This window comes from Crotalus tigris, unplaced genomic scaffold, assembly GCF_016545835.1.
Source record: "Crotalus tigris isolate CLP2741 ecotype Arizona unplaced genomic scaffold, ASM1654583v1 scf7180000018809.685583, whole genome shotgun sequence".
NCBI lineage: Eukaryota > Metazoa > Chordata > Lepidosauria > Squamata > Viperidae > Crotalus > Crotalus tigris.
This window is the reverse complement of record NW_024097207.1, coordinates 565,774-585,000: the sequence shown is the minus strand read 5'-3', so window position 1 is coordinate 585,000 and position 19,227 is coordinate 565,774. Positions and strand designations below refer to the sequence as shown.

At 37.3% G+C, this 19,227-nt stretch overlaps 1 protein-coding gene and 1 long non-coding RNA gene across 3 annotated transcripts in view; one reads left to right on the top strand and one right to left on the bottom strand.

Annotated features, from left to right (window-relative positions):
* Nucleotides 1–18,562, bottom strand: part of MMP20 (matrix metallopeptidase 20) — an 18,631-nt gene extending 69 nt beyond the window's left edge. The window contains exons 1-10 of the mRNA XM_039356259.1: nt 17,217–18,562; nt 14,818–15,062; nt 12,232–12,380; nt 10,770–10,895; nt 9,573–9,734; nt 7,835–7,985; nt 5,751–5,887; nt 4,318–4,474; nt 3,260–3,363; nt 1–2,271 (exon numbers count right to left, since the gene is read on the bottom strand). The exon at nt 1–2,271 is cut by the window's left edge and continues 69 nt beyond it. Of these exons, the coding sequence (XP_039212193.1) occupies nt 2,171–2,271; nt 3,260–3,363; nt 4,318–4,474; nt 5,751–5,887; nt 7,835–7,985; nt 9,573–9,734; nt 10,770–10,895; nt 12,232–12,380; nt 14,818–15,062; nt 17,217–17,342 (1,458 nt within the window). The 5' untranslated portion in view covers nt 17,343–18,562 and the 3' untranslated portion in view covers nt 1–2,170. The remainder of the gene's footprint in view (nt 2,272–3,259; nt 3,364–4,317; nt 4,475–5,750; nt 5,888–7,834; nt 7,986–9,572; nt 9,735–10,769; nt 10,896–12,231; nt 12,381–14,817; nt 15,063–17,216) is intronic.
* Nucleotides 1–19,227, top strand: part of LOC120313879 — an 87,477-nt gene that overhangs the window by 66,730 nt on the left and 1,520 nt on the right. The window contains exon 3 of one of the 2 annotated variants that reach the window (XR_005558281.1): nt 14,849–14,941. The exons of the other annotated variant lie outside the window; for it this stretch is intronic. This is a non-coding gene — a long non-coding RNA (uncharacterized LOC120313879). Of the gene's footprint in view, nt 1–14,848; nt 14,942–19,227 lie in introns of those variants that run through there. 2 annotated transcript variants of the gene reach the window in all.

Genomic DNA, 19,227 nt, shown 5'->3' with positions numbered 1-19,227 from the left:
GAAGACCCCTGCTCTACTCTATGTTGTTCTTGTTTTTACTCTGAAGTTGTTGATCAGGACTGCATGAGTTTATCTATATTTTAAAAACAACACAACAGAGGACACTCGTAGCTTTTGTATTGATTGTGAAATTAGTGTCCACATTTAATTGGTGTATGTTAGAGCAGGTAGCACACACAGAATGCTTGTTCACAAGGCATATGTCCCCCCTGCCTTCATAACTCTAGTCCAGGGGTGTCAAACTGCCGGCCCACTGGTCAGACACGTCACGAGGAAACTGCTGGCAATGCGGAAAAAGTTCAGATATGTCGCGCGACGTCACATGACGTCACGAGTTTGACATGTCTGCTCTATTCTTTAGTCATTATTTTTCAGTGGATTATTTTCAGAAGCAAACAAACCCATAATTATCACCCTCAAACCAAACAAAAACAAATTAAAAAGCAAATATGAGATTTGGCCTTTGATATCCATATCGCAACATAAAATTATTATACATTTAATTTAGGCTTGATGCAATTAAAGTGAATCTCATTTCAGGACCATTGCTTTTACTGTGCAGATAGTTTATTCATGTAATTTTGTTTGATTATTGTTGTCCAGTATTTATTATCTATCTATAATAAATAGTTCTAAAATTATCTTTCTTCAAATAGAACAATATAAAATACAAAACAGAAGATTTAAATCAGTTTGTCTGAAGTGGCATAGAGTCTCCTGCTTGAGCAGGGGATTGGACTAGAAGATCAAAGTCTCTTCCATTTTTGTTATTCCCTGTTCCATAATTTGAGAGCAATAATAAGGATTAAATAGTAAGGATTAAATTCTTACATACTTTAAACCACATATAAAAAGTGATGCTTTGATTTCATTGAATTGTTTGACATTCCCCCTGTGGACAACTCTGTAAACATTCATGACTTAGTTTGGAAATTTGTACCAGTTTTGGATAGGTAGACTAATTATGGTGGGCCTCAAAATGTACATCTGTCAAAAACAGAAAAAATGTCAGAATTAGGCCTTGAGGTTAATCACACAAACCCTTTCCTGCAACAAATAATCCTTCTTTAATATTATTTTACTCATGAAGGGAAAAAGAGCACCACTGGAGGGGTTTACATCTCATTATACACAAAGGCAAGCAAGTAGATTGGCTCCAGACAAGAAATTGTATTTTTTCTACATAATATTCTGTTAGAATCAGGGAGCTTACAATCTTCTTAGGAGACGAGCATAGCCCCTCTGATTAAAAAATAATTATTTAATTAGCAAACTGACAACACGATAGGTTGTCTTGAGAAATACTTACAGCCACTACAGAGGATTTACAATTTTCTTATAGGTAATGAACTGGGGAAGAGCCAGTTTGGTTAGTGGTTAAGGCATCAGGCTAGAAATCAGGAGATCATGTGTTCTAGTCCTACCCGAGGCATGAAGCCAGCTGGGTGAACTTGGGCCCGCCATTGTATCAGCCCTAGGAAAAAGACAATGGCAGACTACTTTGAAATCTTGCCAAGAAAACTGCAACGATTTGTCCAAGCAGTTGCCAACAGTCAAAAATTGACTCAAAGAGAGAAAGAAAGAAACGAAAAGAGAAACATGAATTGGGGAAGATTTAAGAGGCTTTGGAAACTGGTGGACAATTTTTTTGGCCACTGTCAGACATTTGAGGACTGTTGTTACTACTGTCCCTTACTCTTACTTCTGCCACAAACCCTAAATGGTCTTCTACTCACATCACATCCTCTGAAGTATTGTGCTATTAATATATGCCATTGATGAAGAATTATGGATAAAACCCTACAAAATCATGTAGGGCTGTTTAGAAGAGGCATAGAAACAAGGGACTGGCATCTAATAGGAGAATACAGATGGTATCATTTCTGCATCTTATCTGAATTTATCAGGTAAGGGTTTCTAATAACTTATTCATATGATATGGGCAGTTCATATCATCTGTGAATTGGGGATTATCAAAGTAACTGAGATTCTATTATGTTTGTTTCTTGAATTGCTGATTTTCATTTGCTTTCTTTTCTTCACTGGATTTGAGCTATAACATGGTGCTCTGTAGTCATTTTTCTGAATGTAAAACCAAGGGGACTGCAATTCTTGCCTTGGCTTCTGTATTGGCTAGCTCATTTGTCATCCTCTGATGGCCGTTTTAGCCTCAGCAGCCCACCCAAGAGCTGGATTTCACAACGTTAACCACATCTTCCTTTTTTCTGTCATATTTATAGGCTTTGGGGCCTGAAAAGAAGTAAATGAATCCTAAAAAAGGAAAAAAAAAAAGGAAGTGAAGAACTAAAAAAAAATGCCTATCATTATTAGGATAATATAGTCAATCTAGCATAGATTATACAACACTGGCCCATGATATTTCTATCTACAACTCTATTTAGTTATTTTTTAAATTATAAATGAATATAAGCCACAAACCAAAAGCATGTAATTGTATTAAAGGCACTTATTGCTGTTCCATAAAAAGTGCCAATGTTGCATAATGGCTACATCAGCCTTCTTCGATGGAAGGTCAGTTGTGTTGGGACAGTGAGTTCTAGAATATATCATTTGGAAAACCACTGAAGAAGTGGTTGTTCTCCCAGAACAAAGTGATTTTGGAGTCCCCTTGTTTTGCTTTGTTTCATTTTTGTCTTGTTTTGAATATTTTGTTGTGTTGGTTAGTGGTACATTTCTCATTCTCTTTCTCTCTCTTTCTCTTTCCAGATACAATAGGTTGCTGTTTGTTTAACTGTAGGTCTTTGTAAGTCAATCAATCAATCCCAACTAGCATGGGCAGTTCTTGGACTGTCCCAACATTAGACAAGAACCAGAATATTGCCTTGGAAGTAGGAAATCCATTTTTAAGTCCTCCTCCCCCATCCCTGGTCAAATAACTAATTCATTGAGTTTGGCCTGTTGGCCTACTTACTCTACAGCAGGGGTTCTCAACCTTGGCAACTTTAAGACTTGTGGACTTCAACTTCCAGAAGCTGGCTGAGGAATTCTGGGAGTTGAAGTCCACAAGTCTTAAAGTTGCCAAGGTTGAGAACCCCTGCTCTACAGCATCATATCATGAATAAAAGGAGGATGAGGAAAATACATACTTTAGAGTAAATGTGATAACTAAAGAATGATTCAAAAATCAAAAACAGAGATGTCATGAAAAACATCCAGAAAAATTAAATGGCAAGAGGTTTTAACAAGAATGTTTTTAAAACTTGCTTGAAACAAATCACACGATAGATAAAATACTTACCATTTACTTCTACAGCAGCATCTATTCGACCATTAATTCCTGAAAATTCATCCTCAATGCTCTTTGGGAATTCTTCGTTCATCTTCCGTTTTGTTTCATCATAGCTTGAAAAAAAGGAACATTATAAAGATGTAGTGTATGTATAGATGTAGTGTTTTAAAAAAAAGTGTTACATAAGAGTTGAGGTGAAGTTGGAAATTTATTTTGCTATAATATCACAGGGTTTAACTACAGTAAGTCCTTTTTCTAACCACGTCTTTGCCTTTTTTTCTTAAATATATACACTTGAATCCAAATGCTGTACAACTCTTGACAATAGCATCGAAATCAATGGTCATCACTATATCTCCAAGCAGAAAATTATAGCAAATATGTATGTGTATGTGAAGGAAATATTTATCTTTCTGAGTTGCAAATATCTTAATTCTATTTTCACTAATCTTATTTAGATATGTGGTGCCCTGTATTTGTCCATTTATGGCATCACATGTCCATTACTTTGTGCAGCATCTTTAATTAATGTGGAAGATATATATGACTTGCAAAAGGATATGAATATGTACCTCAATATTTGCTTATTAGGGCCAAGATTTTAAATGCTACTGAATGAAAATCTCACCAATTAAAATCATGCTCCTATGCTATCTTGCCATATTTCCTGGCAAGAAATGAAAACAGGAGAAAGTGGATTGCCCATTTGTAAATAAATAATCCAGGAAAAATCCAGTTTCAATCTGATTCATGTTAAGGAAATCTGTATTTGACTTTTATGTAACTTTCCCATTTGTAAACCGATAAAGAAAGAAGAAATTTCAAGGCATGTCAGGAAGGAAACAATGCAATCACAATGAAAAATGTAAAAGTTATGTAATTAAGGGTACAATCACACCTTTCTATATGTTGGCTAAATAGATGCAGGATATCTCTTTTACTGGCTGTGGCAATATTCCAGTATTATGAACAAGACAATATTTTCCCCCTTGGTCTCTTGTTCAGCACTAAGGAATGAAATTTCATGACTGATTATTTAAAGCCTACATTATGAGGAGACAATAAACCTGTAAAATTCGTCTTCTACAAAGAAGAAGGTATTTTTTTCATCTCTCAGGTAGACAGCCGCATCTATGTGTAGCACATTTTTAGGAAATCCAAAATCTGCAATAGATCGAGGAGGGCCCTGCATGTGGAAACCATGCGTTGTCCAATAATGAGGACCTGGCAAAGAATAAATAAATAGATATAGTGAGCCTACATAACCTTGCACTTGTAATTTGAATTTCCAATTTTAATAGGATATCCTTGGGTACTTCCACACAAAGTCTTTTCAATGCTCTGGAATCAGTTCAAACCTGTGTGATCACCTGTTCTTATTTGGTTTTCACAATTTCTGACTCAGTCTGAACAAAACTTCATGGACTATGAAAGATGCATCATTATTTGAAGTTGCTTAGTGGGAGAGATGTAAAAATAAAAACTGCAGCCTAGAAGAGGAAGCTGCCACCAACATCTACACCAAATGGCCCAATTGCTACTCTAGTTTTAATACCTGAAAGTGTCATTGGTGTAGATGTTGGTGGCAACCTCCTCTTCTAGGCAGCAGTTTTTATTTTTGCAATTCTCACACTAAGCAACTTCAAATAATGATGCACAAGTGACTAACAATAATTATTAATAGTACTATAATATCAATTACAAAAGGCAGCTTTATTTGGAGCTGCTTACATTTTTCAATGATACCTTTAATATCATCAATCCACAACATCTGCCTAGCCCAAGTCCTTGGGAAAGACTTGCTAGTTAATACTCTTAACACTCTAGAGCAGTGGTTCTCAACCTGTGGGTCGCGACCCCATTTGGGGTCAAACGACCATTTCACGGAGGTCGCCAAAAACGCGATCCACCAGTTTTTTCTCAGCTGGCGGCACCGCGCATGTGCGCCACACCACGAATGTGTGCTGTGCATGGGGCGGCACATGGGGCAGCACCACGCATGCGCCGCCGCACATGCGTGCCACGCATGGGGCGCGTCCTTATGACCGGGGTCGACGGTATAAAAAGGTTGAGAACCACTGCTCTAGAGTTAATCTTGGTGTTAATCTGAGTGTTGATTGCTGCAAAACAGCAGTCTTCATTGTTATTGACACTTTTTCTCCAGAATCTCCTTCAAAATTATGTGGTGTTATATGATTGACTAAGTTGAACATAATCCATCAAGGAAATGTTATGCCTCCTGCTTGTGATTGAAAAACAGCAACTGCTAGTAGAAATTTTCTTTTTTTCTCTGCCTCTACTGTGCTGCTGGTACAGACCCAATAATTATATGGGGCAGAAACACAGTAATAGCAGTCTTTCACACAAGACTGATTTTAAGGTAAACTAGAACCTTGGTTAAAGGTTACCATTATACAAATGATGAGTACACATTCACAGATCTAGTTTCCTAAGAAAACAACGCCAACAAAAACAACAAATGTTTTCAAAACTGACCAACCCTTGAAAAAAAAAGCAATTCCTCTCTCAGCTATTTCGTAGGCCGCATCCACATTTGACATGAGCTGAGGGAAAGAGCTGGTAATGCTGAGTGGTTGCACGTGGCTTGTGAGTTGAGCCTGCCTTCTCCAGAAGTACCTATAAAGAGAAGAAAAGGGGAGGCTTACTGCACAGCAAACATACCCTGGGACTTTTGAGAGCACATGGTAATGAGCTTGCAAAATAACTTTACGGGAAGCTTGCTTATTCATAAAATAGGTGCTATGTTGAGCTTGATCAATCAAAAGGTACACATTTACTACCTAGCTAACCAACATGCAAATTAGAGACATCCAAAGAAAAGCCAAAAGGCCAATGTGATAGATGCAATCATGCATTCCAAGCTCTGCCCCCCTTTGTACATACAGTATGTGTGGCATTGAAACCAGAATTCTACGTCTACTTTATGCACAAAGCTAGTGGGTTACTTTGGGCCAGTCATTCTGAGTCAGCATGAGAAAGGAGGCGGCAATGGAAAACCACTTCTAAAAATGTTATTAAGGAAACTGCATGGGGTCAACATCCATCCCCATATCTATTAAAAATCAAGGAAAAATAAGAAGTTGGGAAGTGAAGTATCTGGGAGGATGTGGTGTTCATAAGCAATGTATTGCCTACCCTTTATTTTGAAGGACTGATAAATTCATGCAATACTTAGGATTTCTATTTACTGGTATCACTAAATGTCTATCCAGGTCATCCAGGTCATAGTTATCCCAAAGATGCTTTTTTCATGAGGCAACTGGACTTTCTTGTTTTTTCTTTGAAGATATTTCACTTCTCATCCAAGAAGCTTCTTTAGCTCTGACTGGATAGTGGGGAAATGGAAGGATTTATACTGCTTGCAGACAGTTGGTCATTTGTATTCTTTTAGAGAGTCAACATCATCTATCTTCAGTCTACAACAGAGTCCCTTTCAACAGTTCCAAAAAGGCTCCACACCCATTCACTTAGCAACAGAAATTTTGGGCTCTGTTGTGAGTGTAGGTTGAGGACTACCTGTAAAAGTAATTTCCTTGCTCCTCCCTCCCAAGTTCTTTATTGAAATTCAGAGATAAATGGAGGTGGATTGCTTTCTCTTTATTTTCCTAGTGCTACACCATACTCATCCATCCACATTTCTACATACAAAAAATGATCACGGCATCATCTAGAAACTGACCATTTTGTTGGACCAGAGACACCAAAGACAAAAATTCATACTCTTGTACCCTCTCATTAAGAAATTTGCCTCATGCAGAACTGCCCTTGAACATGTCACAAAAACTGCAGAAGGCCTAGAATGTGCCGACCCAATTGAATGACACTTGTCCTGCAGGACCCTGCCTTGAATGATAGTAGACTTCTGAGCCATTTTCTGCTTACCTATAAACACCTCTATGAATTGTCTTCTTCAGGTAGAATCTACCTGCCTTACACAATCTAATAAGAAGAGGATGCTGCAGGATCCAGCCTGACAGAGGCCAGAGGGTTGAGACCCAGAGAATGATATTCTCAGCAATAGTCCCCCCCTCTGGATCAGTTTACCCCCATAAGATACATATGCTGAAAACAGTACTCTTCAGGGGGGACATTCTGTCACAACAGTTTTTAGTTACAGTTGTTATTAATAGCATTGATTGTTTTTTAAGGGCTTGATTTTGTATTTTATTGATGTTTTATTTAAGCTGCCTAAAACTGTGAGAATAGACAGCACAGAAAATAAATCTTTTAACACTTCATGTGAGTCATTGTATCTCTCTCCCTTTTTCTCTGCCAGACACAATAGAAGTCATGCCTAATGGCAAATTGTTGAGTCATTCCAGAGCAGGAAGCAGAAAGGGGATTTTTAGGTGGGTTTTTCAGAACCAAGAGTTGTATGTGAAACAATCTTGTCAAGGGGGATGTTGCTTTCATTCCCAAAAAGGGAAAACTGGCCATATTTGGTTCATATAGCTAAAAACTGGCCTTCCAAAAACCAAAACAAACCAGGACCATATTACTCTTCTAGAAAATAAAACGTAATAGTCTACTGTCACTGGGCACTGGATAAAGAAAGAATCTTACCTGTCTTTGAAGAAAAGTAACTCTTTCCCCAGCATTGTTACAGCATCAAATGAAAATTTGGAGTCACAATGATCTGGATTGTATGGTGTTGGTAGGTTGGAAAAAGGTTGACGTGAAACCGGAGGCTTTCGGGATCCAAATTCCCGTGGCCCTAGAAGATGATTCTCTTTGAATTAGGAGTGAAAACTCATTGTATGTGGCTGATATATTGTATTATTTACACATTCACATTTGCAATCCTCCAAAATTAGATAGATGGAGGGATAGATAGAAAGATATATATATTTGTTGCTCGAAGCACGAAGTTGAAAACACCAGCCTGAAGATGACGAATGGGACTTCGTCAAAACGTCGCCAAGACACTTCCAATTTTACACGGGAGAAAACCCGAACAACCAAAGACCTACATACAAACACCCGCGAAAACCTCAGAAAACATATATATATATATATAATTTGATCCTTTAGTATTACTTCTGAATAGTTCTAATTTAAAAAAAACCAGTTCCATTAAAATAGACTGAAATATATTTCAAGCTAAACCAATTTTCTTCAGTTGCAGAATGTGTGGCAAAATGTATACATTGATAAGGGATATTAATTGTTAACACTATTTTTAGGAGAGCGGAAAAAAATGAAAATAGTGTTTTAACATGAGCTCTGCAGTAGTTATACATAATCTGCACCCCCAGAACTGTGGTTCGGTGTCATGGAGTTATAGTAAAGAAAGTCAAGATGGCGGCCATGATGATATGATCAAAGGTTTGCCCATGGCACACATAAAAAACAGGTAGTTTCAATCATACGGTCAGTGGCCATCATCTTTATCTTTAACCATACCTTCCAGATGTGTCTGGGGACCTTTGTAATATCTGAAGCCCCTTTGATACAATTGCTGAAAATCTGATAGCAGAGTTTCTCACCATTTTAAAACATGAATCATGTAAGAAGGGGAAAAAAATAAAGTTTAGACCATAATAGAGAATCTTTCCCCAAACTTATGGGGAAATTAAAATGAAACAAAAATGTTCTGTCCATTTTCCCAAATCACCTCATAATAAAAGTAAAAAATGTGGGCTGGAGAAGAACTTGAATGACTGTTTAGCATAGGGTGGTTAATAAATGCATCTATGTCTATACACCCCCAAAAGAAATCTTAATGTGGCTGAATTTGAGCTAGAAAGTTGGTTGAACTCAGCCAGTTGTGGTTCCTCAACAGCCATAATTTAGTATGGAGTCATTGGTGCTCCCAGAGCTTGGTTGTTTTCTTCCAAAAATTTCATTACCAAACTAGGTAACATCATTAGTGCTAGTGGGGAATGGGGTATGCTCTCATTTTATATATTTTTGGCTTGCCCTGTCAGTATTGGTGAGAGTGGTGATTCCTTGATTAAGCTGTTGTTTATGGTATTCAGACAAACAAGCTAACAGTAAACAACAGCCCAAGGTTCCCCACAGTTCAACCTTGAATTAAAAATATTCTCTTCTAAAGTTTAGTATAATGACATCTGGTAATCATTAGTAAGTATTAATCATAGCCAGATTAGAAATTTATTTCAACTAATATTAATATGTCCTACTTTATAAAATGGAAATAGCACTGCATAAATGAAGAACGCAAATGTTTTGCATGAGTTACTAAAAAAAGAAGGACTAGTTTTAAGGAAGTAAATAAATTAAATCTAAAGAATTTAAAATATTAAGAGGTAAACTTTTTTTTTAAAGCAATGTGAACTACCATATAATGCCTGAATCCCTTTCACATCATCTTTTGGGAGTCGGAAACCAAAGGGATGCTGATATTTGTAGGTTGGATACATCAAAGACGATGGATCAGTAGAATGGGCAAGACCCAGTGCGTGTCCAAATTCATGAGCAGCAACAGTGAATAAGTTGAATCCTATATAATAAAAATATGATGTTAATATTAGTGATATCTATAGGTTTATTGGATTCCTTGCTATTGATTGTGATGATAACTAGGGATCACTTGAATTAAGTGCTAAAGGCCAAAAGTCATAACTTTATTGTCCGATAATAGTCTGGTGATACAATTTTCAGCTACAATAGAGCTGAAAGCAATATTCTGCAGTATACTGTATGTATGATAAAGCAAAACAGTTTGAATATGATGACATTGTACAAGCAGAGGTGGATGCTGGACTGTATAGTAAATATGAAAACAGATATTTCCCCTTTTTTTGGAACAACTGAATTAATTACTTTTCATTTAGTACTTTCTTTCCATGCTTAGCATGATTGACTGTCAACAACAACAGCAATTTAAGACTTCAAATTTATAAAAGAGAATAAAATTCCATGCTATTTTTGCAGGAATTTCTCAATCTTTGAAAAAGAAACTAAGAAGGATATTTATATTCTGGACTGTTGCAAAATTAAGCTTTGTAAGTTAATGTTTCCAATAAAAAGGAATATTTGCAACTCAGGGTTGAAATGAGGGGTCCTTGATGCTCTCTGAGCTTGGATGTCATCTAGTTTGGATAATAAAATGTCTGCAAGAAAACAACCAAGCTCAGAGAGCACCAAGGACCCCTTAAGTCAATGTTCATGTAATTTAGCTGTTCCCCCCCATAAAATGTAGTTCTTGAGACTTTATATGCATGAAGTACAAGCCATATGTTAAGAGGATTGTTAAACCCCATTAACCTATAAACAACTGATAGCCCTGATCTATTTGGAAAGAATCCAGAAATCAAGGAAGATCTGTATTGGATCTACTGAAAAGCAAACTTTATTGTTGAACTAAACCTTGTGCATTGCAAAATATAGTGATTTTCAAGTTACTAAAGGACCAAGATGAATCCTTTTTTCAGTTTATTTATGGTTGCTTGTGTATTTATTTATACAGAGGTTTGGTTTTGAACATATTGCCTTTTTAAAATATTTTCAGGTTAGGGTATAGTTTTATGCCTACCATTCATCCCCATCGTCCACTTCTCTGCATTGTCAAAATGAGTGTCTCCACCTAGACCTTCCCCAGGTGCAAAAGCATGTGCCAAGGTCCCTCGTGGCCCATCAAATGGGTAGGAGTCCCCATGGTCTATCAGAATATAAAAACAAAATGTGACCTTAGAATAATTAGAGAGTTAGGATATATTGTGAACTGCATGGTATTTTTTTATTCTTAGTATATTAGAATTCTATAAATGGAAGGGTTTCTGTGGAATGATTGCAGAATTGCTATCAAATAAACCAGTGACTGGATACAAAGACCAAATAGCCATTTCCTTTTAAGACAATCCTTCATAAATTAGAATGCAGTTTTTAACTTGGATTTTTTTTTTACCACTAACATTCAGTGAATCAGAACAGAAGCTCCAGCATATCATCTAAAATAATATAGGCTGGCCCTCCCTCCCTCCCTCCCTCCCTCCCTCCCTCCCTCCCTCCCTCCCTCCCTTCCTTCCTTCTTTCCTTCCCTCCTTGCTTTCTTCCTTCCTTCCGTTGTGTTTGGATTCTTTGTTTGGCTCCCTGTATAGCAAAATTAATACGTACTCCTTGACTTACATATTTATGTTTAACAACAATTTGACACTATAATGCTCTTGGACAAAGTGACTTACAACCCATCCTTGAAGTTTTGACCATTGCAAAAGTCATGTGATCAGAATTTGGGTACTTGGTAACTGGCTTGCATTATGGTGGTTGCAGCATCTTGTGGTCATGTGATCATACTTTGTGGCCTTCCCAGCTGGCTTCTGACAGGCAAACTGAACTTAGGAAGCTGGATTTACCTTATGATCCACTTAACGACCACAGTGATTTACTTAATGGTAGTAGTAAAATGATCATAAAATGAAATCTGGCCACATGATGACTCGCTTTATAACTGCAACAATTTACAATGGAAATTCCAGTTCCAATTGTGGTTGTAAGTCAAGGATTATCTGTAGAAGTTATATATTTCAAAGGTCTACTGAGCATCACCTTACAAATTGATTTAAAAGTGTGAAATTAGATAGGACTCTTATCAAAATAGGAGCCAGATAAATTTCTCCCTCACCTTCTTTGACTTATATTTTTCTGTATCTCTATCAGTCCTGTATCTTAGCAGCTATTGGCTAAGAAGAATAAATGCATTCTCCTTTACTTTTGCCAAACTGACTTCTTCTAGACATTTATTGACCACTTTAAATTTCACAGGAAATATAGCACATCATGTTTTTTGCAACATATGAAAGCATTCCCTAAAAGATACCCCATGTTCACCTCATCCATACTCATATGGGGGTCTTCCAACCCAAAAGGGCTTATAAACTTAATAGTTGCATTATTTTGAAAATGTTGTCAGCTCTTCCCCAGTATAAACTTAGCCTATTATGAATAAAGGCAAATATCTGAAATTCAATATGAGGGATATTACTAAGAGCACTTACCTCCATTTTCAAATGAGATCATGATATCTGCTTCCCCTGTTTTTGCCCTTATGAAGTTCAGTGGGGCAGCAGCACTCCATGTTTTCAGACCCATCTCCACAGCCTTGTCAACTTCTGCCTGAGTTAGGCTAGATGTGTATTTTTTTAACCTGTGGAGAAGAATGCACATGTAGAATATGACAAGGCTGAGCCCAAGGGAGGGGTTAAATAGGTCATTAGACCCAAGTCCCTTCATGCCCACAAGAGTTCTAAGTCCAGCCCACCTTGAATTCCATGGACTCTTATCTACCACCAATTTGCTTTGACCGTTAGAGATTCAGATTCTTGTCTCTACAAATTTGCAATAAAACTATATGTTCATTTGAACTGCCCGGACTCCTGAGTTTCTGCGCTTGACAGCACAATTCTGGATGTACATATGAAAAGATGGGAATGAGACTATAATGTAGCTAGTTAGGAAAAAGGTCTCAGAATACGTGAAACAGTTATAAAGCAATCATAGCTATGCTGGTCCTTAGAGCAAAAAGCCAAAATGGATATCAAGGCAATGTTCTTATTTGGAACATTGAGGTTTTTCTTGAGGTTTTCAGAATTCTTCATCAGGCATTATGGTTACAAAAAAGAAAGGGCAGAGAAGCAAAAAAGAAAAGAAAACTGAAATAAGTTATAAAAAAAAGAGATAAATAGTTTGATCTTATTTTGATCTATGGAACCAGGAATTACACAGATAGTCCTTGAACTACAACACTTAGTTTAGTGACCGTTAGCACTGAAAAAAGTGACTTCTCACCATTTTTCACACAACCATTGCACCAACCCCATGGGCATGAGATCAAAATTCAGATGCTTTTCAACTGACTCATATTTATGACAGTTGCAGTGTCCCGGGGCCGTGTGATCACCTTTTGCGACCTTCTGACAAAGTCAGTGTGGAAACCCAATTCACTTAACAGCTATGTTATTAACTTAACAACTGGCAGTGATTCACTTAACAAGCGTGGCAAGAAAGTTCATAAAATGGGGCAACATTTAACAATTATCTCGTTTAGCAATAGAAATTGCGGGCTCACTTGTGGTTGAGGATTATCTGCATAGTTTATTTTCAAAAGAAATTGGATTAAAAAAAATCTATGAAAAAATTATTGCATGGCAACACTTTAAATTTAGTAGATGGAAAACCCTGTAAATAGCAGCTTATAGTTTAAAGCCGTTCAATTGTTTAGGATAGTTTGCAGTGATAGTTTTAAGCATCCTGTAGATGGCGCTCTAGTTATTTGTGAGTTATTAGTTGAATCAGTCATTCTGATGGTGTTGGTCAGAAAAAAAATTCATGTAAAGCCCACTCAACTAAAACAAATGCATTCAGGCAGGAGTTAGTAAAGATTAAATGCTTTCATGCAGAAGTCATAAATTGGAGAAACAGTCCACCTGTAGGCTTGTCAATGGATCTTGATGAAGGGGGGAAAAAAACCCTCTTTTTTCTTTTTCAATTTTTGTCTAGATTTTTTTTAATGCAACTGTGTTATCTGAACATAAACTTTTAAAACATTGAAAGATAGAAGGTAAGGTATGAAAGATGGGATATTTTCACGTGAATGTATCTTATCTGAAATATCATGTTTCTCACATCTTAAACTTACACCTGAATATATGAACAGCTTCCTTTGAAAAATATAGATTGAGGATGAAGATTCGTTCTGCGAGCTTGTGGGTTGGTTTTTGAATGTTTCTGAATGATCAAACTATTTCTCTCTTTCTTTTATAACTTATTTCAGTTTTCTTTTCTTTTTTGCTTCTCTGCCCTTTCTTTTTTTGCAACCATAATGCCTGATGAAGAATTCAAGAAAAACCTCAATGTTCTAAATAAGAACATTGCCTTGATATCCATTTTGGCTTTTTGCTCTAAGGACCAGCATAGCTAAGATTCGTTCTATCTCGTAGAACGAATCTTCATCCTCAATCTATATTTTTCAAAGGAAGCTGTTCATATATTCAGGTGTAAGTTTAAGATGTGAGAAACATCCTTATGATAACATCTTCACCTAGTCTGATAACAAAACATTCAGAAACCAACCAACAAGCTTGGACAACAAATCTTCACCCTTATCCTACACCTGAGTCACAGATATTAACCACTATTGCAAATATAGGTTGGTATATTTGTTAGTGATGTTTGACTCCTGATGGTCATAGCTTTGGGGAAATATTAAAATGCTACATCACTGAAGTACTGGCAAATGCCACTTGTGCAGCCAATAAGCGAAAGAGAGATTTGCCCACCTCCCTTAGATGGCAAATGTTGATATACCTCTACAATCATTATTGTATAGACCAGGGGTAGGAAACCTTGGCTCTTTTATGACTTGTGGATTTCAATTCCCAGAATTCCTGAGCCAGCCACGCTGAGGGGAAAGGAAGAGTTTCCAAGCTGAGCCATGCTGACTCGGGAATTCTGGGAGTTGAAGTCCACGAGTCATAAAAGAGCCGAGGTTGCCTACCCCTGGTATAGATGACTGGCAAAACAGAAGACATCTAAATGGTGGAATAGCAAATAATATAGATATTTGAAGAATGTTAATTCATTACCTGTATGTCAGTGTCCTTTTCTTCCACTTAGGTTCTCCTGGGAAAAGTCGATAGTTTGCTATATCAGGGACACCACAGCGAGGCTTCTTTATTATATCCATAGTGCTGTGGTCCAACTTCCCGGTGACTTGTAAGCCAAAGAAAGTTTGCATCTGCTGGACTTTCCTTGTCATGGAATTGCCACCACTGATCATTTCTGCAGCTTGGTGTCTTCCTTTTGGTGTGTAGTATTTGTCAAGGTATTCCTAAAGGCAGAGACACAAAGGAGTAAGGGGAAGGAGATGACAAACAAATGTTCAGCTTTGCATAAAATTAGGAAGCCCTCATTTAAATATTGTATAGATCTATGTCTGCTATAATGTATTCCTGAATTGATTGTGCTGTGTTCATTTATTTATTAACCCCTCTTCTTTAAGAAAATAATCTTCAATCAGGTTACAATAAAACAACCCAAAAGTACCACACTAAATTCCAGAGTGAAATCCTCAAACTAAATATTAGACAAAATTTACAAAATGAGATAGAAATAAAATTTAAAACCTAGTTGGATAGTACATATTAACAGATTCCAATCGCTACTAAATTCTCTGTATAATAAAAGTTGACATCATCATCATCATCAATATAATGTTTATGTGAGTTGGTGCTCTGAATATTATCTTCAATTGTTCAGTTGATCATTCTGGCTCAGAAACTTTAAAGCTCCTTATTATTTTTGTATAAGATGTTTTCAAGAAGTCTTTAAATATTCTATAGCTATTTAAACTGGATAGGTTTTTCAAGCCCAGTGTGATTCAGTTAATTAAATGACAGTTTTCTGCTTTTAAAATGATGGTTCTAATCTCTGCATTTACAGTGTTCATTTAGTGAGGTAGCAAATCACACATAGTTTGCTTAACCATGATGTATTAAACAAATCAAGGATGCAATGGAGTTATAGTATGCATTAAATTATAATCATACATCAGCCACAATGGTTTGGTTTACACAACTTGTAAAACTCAACTATATTGTGACTCAGCACATTACATGGGTATTTTATCATTTATCAGACAGTCTTCTCCAACCTGGAATTTCCCGGATGTGTTGTGACTGCAGCTCTCAAGATTATCAGTTGCCAACAGATGTTAATCCGGAAGCTGCAAGATTATTGAAATATATATCATCACTATGTCAAGCAGACATATGTGTTTGGTGTCTATGTGTACAAGGGAAACAGATGAAATGTGCAATAAATGCCTTATTATATTGTGACCTAAATCCTATGATTTACATATTTGTAAACCAAAGCATAAACATTTTGCATCTTAAAATGCAAATAGGAAGATATCATTTTTTTCTTCCTTACTAACATTTAGAATTATGGTCACTCTAATGCAGGTTAACAGTTTCCAAATTGCTTTCCTAAAGTTATTAAAATGTTATGAAATTGAATTTCCAGTAGCTTAACATTTCTAAAGATCCATATAGTTGCAGGTTGCATAAAGTGCATGCTTAATATTTAAAGCAAGATTCTGTTATATTTCCAGTACAAGTCTTTAAGACTTAAGACCCTGTTGACATTTAAAGCCTATTTCCCCCAATTTTATGGGAATTGGAGATAACAAAACCACATGTCTTCTTCTAAATGGTAATAATGGTATCATATTTGTGATAGAAATGGCAGAGTTTCACTTATACAGCAGGATAAAAAAGTTTGTCATGCAATACAAAAGAGTTAAAACATCTTCCCTAATTTCTTCAAAGGGCTACTAAGGCCAGAATCTAAAAACAAAAACTTGTTTATCATAACATTTGAAGAAAATTCTGCTGCATTGAAATTAAGTCCTGTTGATACCTACACAACCTATTTTTGGTATATGGTAGGCAGATGATCAGGGGACTGGAGACTAAAATATATGAAGAACAGTTGTAGGAATTGGGTATGTATAGTTTAATGAAAAGAATGACTGGGGTGTCATGAAGCAGTGTTCCAAGATCTCAGGGGCTGCCACAAAGAAGAGGGAGCCCAGCTATTCTCCAAAGCACCTGAAGGCAGGACAAGAAGCTATGGATGGAAACTGAACAAAGAGAGAAGCAACCTAGAACTAAGGAGAAATTTCCTGACAGATAATTAATCAGTGGATAACTTGCCGCCCAAAGTTGAGGGTGCTTCAACACTGGAGGTTTTTAAGAAGAGATTGTACAATCATTTGTCTGAAATCATATAGTGTCTCCTGCTTGAGCATAGGGTTGGACTAGAAGACTTCTAAGGTCCCTTCCAACTCTATTATTCGGTTCTGTTCAGTTATGCTAACAGTTAAGCTCAGTTCAATTGAAAAATACAGTAGGACTTAGGCTTCCAAATGTACACCTAGAATTGCAGCCTAAATCATTAAAGCATGCAAACCATTACCAACCTGGGCAATGTAGAAATCACTCCAGTTGGATGTTTTTGGCAATGCGAAAAGAGCCGGGGCTGCAGCTGAGTATTTCAAACAAAATATCAAAAGTAAAGCTGGGGAGAAGATGCAAAACACCTCCATTTCTTCCTATATATGAAGAGTGGCTTGAGAAGAGCAAACAAAGAGATCCCATTCTCCTTTTATAGAGGAAACCTGGTTTGGAAGCTAAGAGCCAAGATGATTCATGTCTCAGAAAGTAATTACATAGCTTAAAGCTTTGATGAAGGGGTAATACACCAGTACTTAGAGGAAAAGTTGGATTCTTTCTAACTCATTAAAAAACATAGGCAAGAGAGAAACACTATAGAATGCTACAGAAATTCAGTGTGTTGGATCCAGAACAGAACATCAGTTTTATAACCATACTTATTGCTTCTCCACATTGCAATTACATCTACAGCCCCTTCTAAGAACCTCTTCTGAATATCAGGGGACTTATTCCATATATCATATAAAGTGTAATACCCATGAAATGAGCCTTTCTCAAGTGTAATGACCACTCTACCTGATTCTAACCATTGCATGATGGGAGCATGGGGGACATCAAAGGAAAAAAAATCCTTGATAACAGTGGATTGTTTCCACAATGAAATTCAGCTACATTTATACTGGACTACTAGAAGTAATCTGATACTATCAAACTGTTTTATTTGTAACTCACATTGATCAAAATGCTATCTACTCTTCCACCTCTAGGTGGCTTACAATTTATGAGATAAATCAGTAGCATCCCTCCATAAAATTAATAAATGGTAAACAAAACTATGAAAAACTAAAGATAAATCTCTGACTTCTATCAGATGATTCCAAATGCTCTTAAAGAGAACTGTTTTCATAATCTTTTGAACCACTGTCAAAATAGAGGCTCATCCAACCTCATGGAGCAACCTTTTCCTGAGGGACAAGTCTACCATAGAGAAGGTCTTAATCAACCCCTCTGGTTTCTTTTAGGGTGGGCATGAGAGAATTCTCTCCTTCTTAGATGATAAACAGTAGGTCTGCCAGACTCTATATGAAGAAGTTATTTTAGTATGTATATACTCTAGGGCAGAAATTTATTCTGTTATTGCTGACATATGGGCTCTTTTGTTTTATTGGTGCATGTGGTGTCATTAGTAAAAATGTTCTTCCTCTTTCAGGCATGGTGTGAGAACAACAGTCATGTCATTTGATGCCATAGTTAGCATCATTGGTATCACTACTTAAACTTACTATAGCAGTGGTTCTCAACCTTTTTAATGCTGCAACCCCCAACTGGTTGTAAGTCGAGGACTACCCAGCCGGTCGTAAGTCGAGGACTTTCCCTGCCCGGGAGTGCCATGAATGCGTGGTGCCGCCCCTGCGCCGGCTGAGGCGTAGCTGGCAAGCGGCAGAGATGGCACAGGCCAACCACCGGCTGGGCCACCAGCTGGCCCAGCCCAAGGGAGGTAAGGCACCTGCCGGGCCCCAAGCGCTCCAGCAACCCTCCCTGTGCCTGCCGGCCTCCCACCTCCCACCCCTGGCCCTCTTTTACTTACATTTTTAGTAGTTGCTCAGCAGGGAGGGGTGGAAACTTCCAGACAGCTCACCTTCGCTGCAGACAACTTGCAGTACCGTTTGCAGAATGGGACTTTTGGCGGGCTCAGCAGGGCAGAGACAGCCTGGACAATTCCTATTGGCTTTTGAAAGCCAATAGAATTAGACTCTATTCAAGAGAGTCTATTCTATTGGCTTTCAAAAGCCAGTAGAATAAAAGGGAATAGCACAGCTAAGGAAAAGGGGGGAAAATGGCGGTCTGCGTTGTTTTGGCGGCCTCCGTGAAATGGTCATTCGACCCCAAATGGGGTCCCGACCCACAGGTTGAGAACCATTGCACTATAGGCTTTGGAAACAACTTTGATCAAAGGCAGTTGGGAATGTCAGTAAGAATAGTATAATCAAATATGTAAGAAGCATCATCCTTTTTGCTTATCTCTTCAAAGAATAG